A 1904-nucleotide genomic window follows, 5' to 3' on the forward strand; every position below is an offset into this window, starting at 1 on the left:
ATAACCCTTTTTCAACTTAAAAATTTCTTTTATACTGTTATTTTTCTTGTCATTCGCATCATCGCTCATTATTCTTTTTGCTATTGCGTCTTCCACCTCGTCCACTTTATATTCTACTTCGACGTAGAATGTTTTTATATAAAATTTTATTTCTTTTATAAAATAAAACTTTTATAAAAAATTAAAAATTAATGATTAATCAGAATTATTAGAGAAATAAAAAATAGTCCCAATAAATAAATTTTATTTTATCTCATGCATTACAGGAATTATTAAACTTGTAAAAAACAAAATCCTCGATTCTTTTAACACGCTGAAAAAAATGGAGTATCTGTTCTATATTTTGTCATGGATATCTTAGTTTTGGGCACCTATGCTGTTTATTCTTAACTTTGTCTTTACTATCTAGTTCCATGTATCAATTATCAAAACTTCTTAATTGTTCATGTCTTTAATGACTTTACGGAAATATCTTTATTATTCAATCCAAAAATGTTGTTCTCTCATTAAATTGTTATAATTTGATTACTTCTGCCTGATATGCTAAGTTATCCGAATGGTGTAGCCTCTTGTACTCAACTGCTGAAGCTATTCTGCTATTGTTTAGTAAAGCTCTTAAGTTTTTCATAAAGTCATTGATAAGAACAAGATCTTACTGTTTAAGCAAATTATTTAGTTCAACACTCTTTGACCTGTGATGTGATATTTTACTATTACAATATTCTTTTTTTTCCAAGTATATATCATATTACAATAAAATATATATCATACTAACTATTCCATCTGGTCACATTTGCTTTACAATTTGCGTATATGAGATATACCCGAAAATAATCACATATGCAAACGTGCCAAGACTAATACATTTTTTCTATTTTGGATTGGCATAGTCAGGACCTAAGCTCAAACTCTCTACTCACTCAATAACGACCTATATACATTTGTAAATGCAACTAATAATACTTTTAACCTGCCATTCATTCTTGAAATAAAAAAAAAAGTAGTGGATTGATCAATTTTCAAAACAATAAAGTATCCGAACGGCAACTAACCAAGAATATATTCATATATAGATATATAATTTTGTTTCCATGTCTTCATGCGGATAGGATCATATACATATCGTCTATCACAGCATGAAATGCATGAGCTTGAACCAACCAAAGGCACCACCACCGTTAACCTCCCTCACTTTTCCGGCCTCCTCGGCGCACGACGCATACGTCTTCGTCACACCTCCTTCCACGGCAGCGCCACCGTGAGTCACCTTTCTCGGACACAAAAAGAAGCTCCTAGATCCAAGTTCTATCAGCTTGCCCTCCCTATTCAAACCTTCATAAAACAACCAAAATCACCGAAATCAATTTCCAACCAAAGTACAATAAATCAATCAAATTAACCTAATACTACGAATTAATTAAGGATTATAATATAATTAATCATGGAAATCATAAGATTGATGATGAGGCTCACTTTCTAAGCTAAACTGAGAGTAATGAAGGTCGAAGCCGGATGGTTCATCGGTCGGCAGGACCGGACGGCGGCCTTCCTTCACGAACTGGCGGACAGCAGCGGATATCAGATCGCCGACGGTGGATTCCGGCCTCATAAGGAGCTGAACCGGCGCCACGCTCCCTAGCAACGTCACCTTGAGGAGAATCTTCGGCGGTTGACGCGGCGTAACCTCCGGTGACACCACAGCAGCGTTCCGGTATGAAATTAGGTCCGGCAAGGTCCTCGGGCGGCGGAGTTCGGCGGCGGCTTGAGTCATGGCGTTGTGGCTGTGGAACGATGAGGATTTATTGGACAACCTATTCTTCCGGTGAGTGTCGATCTGGCCACTACGGTTGCTCTTGTGACTCGGCATGGTGGTTACCGTATCGAATCACAGCCCCTCAAAGAAA

At 37.0% G+C, this 1904-nt stretch overlaps 1 protein-coding gene across 1 annotated transcript; it reads right to left on the reverse strand.

Annotated features, from left to right (window-relative positions):
* Window positions 1–746: 746 nt before the first annotated feature.
* LOC107461875 (uncharacterized protein At4g22758) lies at window positions 747–1904 on the reverse strand. Its single transcript, XM_016080431.3, has 2 exons — window positions 1474–1904; window positions 747–1332 (listed from the first exon to the last, which is right to left on the reverse strand). Exons 1-2 carry the CDS (start codon window positions 1865–1867, stop codon window positions 1130–1132), a joined length of 597 nt encoding a protein of 198 aa, XP_015935917.1. The 5' UTR covers window positions 1868–1904; the 3' UTR covers window positions 747–1129.

Source organism: Arachis duranensis, unplaced genomic scaffold, assembly GCF_000817695.3.
Source record: "Arachis duranensis cultivar V14167 unplaced genomic scaffold, aradu.V14167.gnm2.J7QH unplaced_Scaffold_232527, whole genome shotgun sequence".
Lineage (NCBI taxonomy): Eukaryota > Viridiplantae > Streptophyta > Magnoliopsida > Fabales > Fabaceae > Arachis > Arachis duranensis.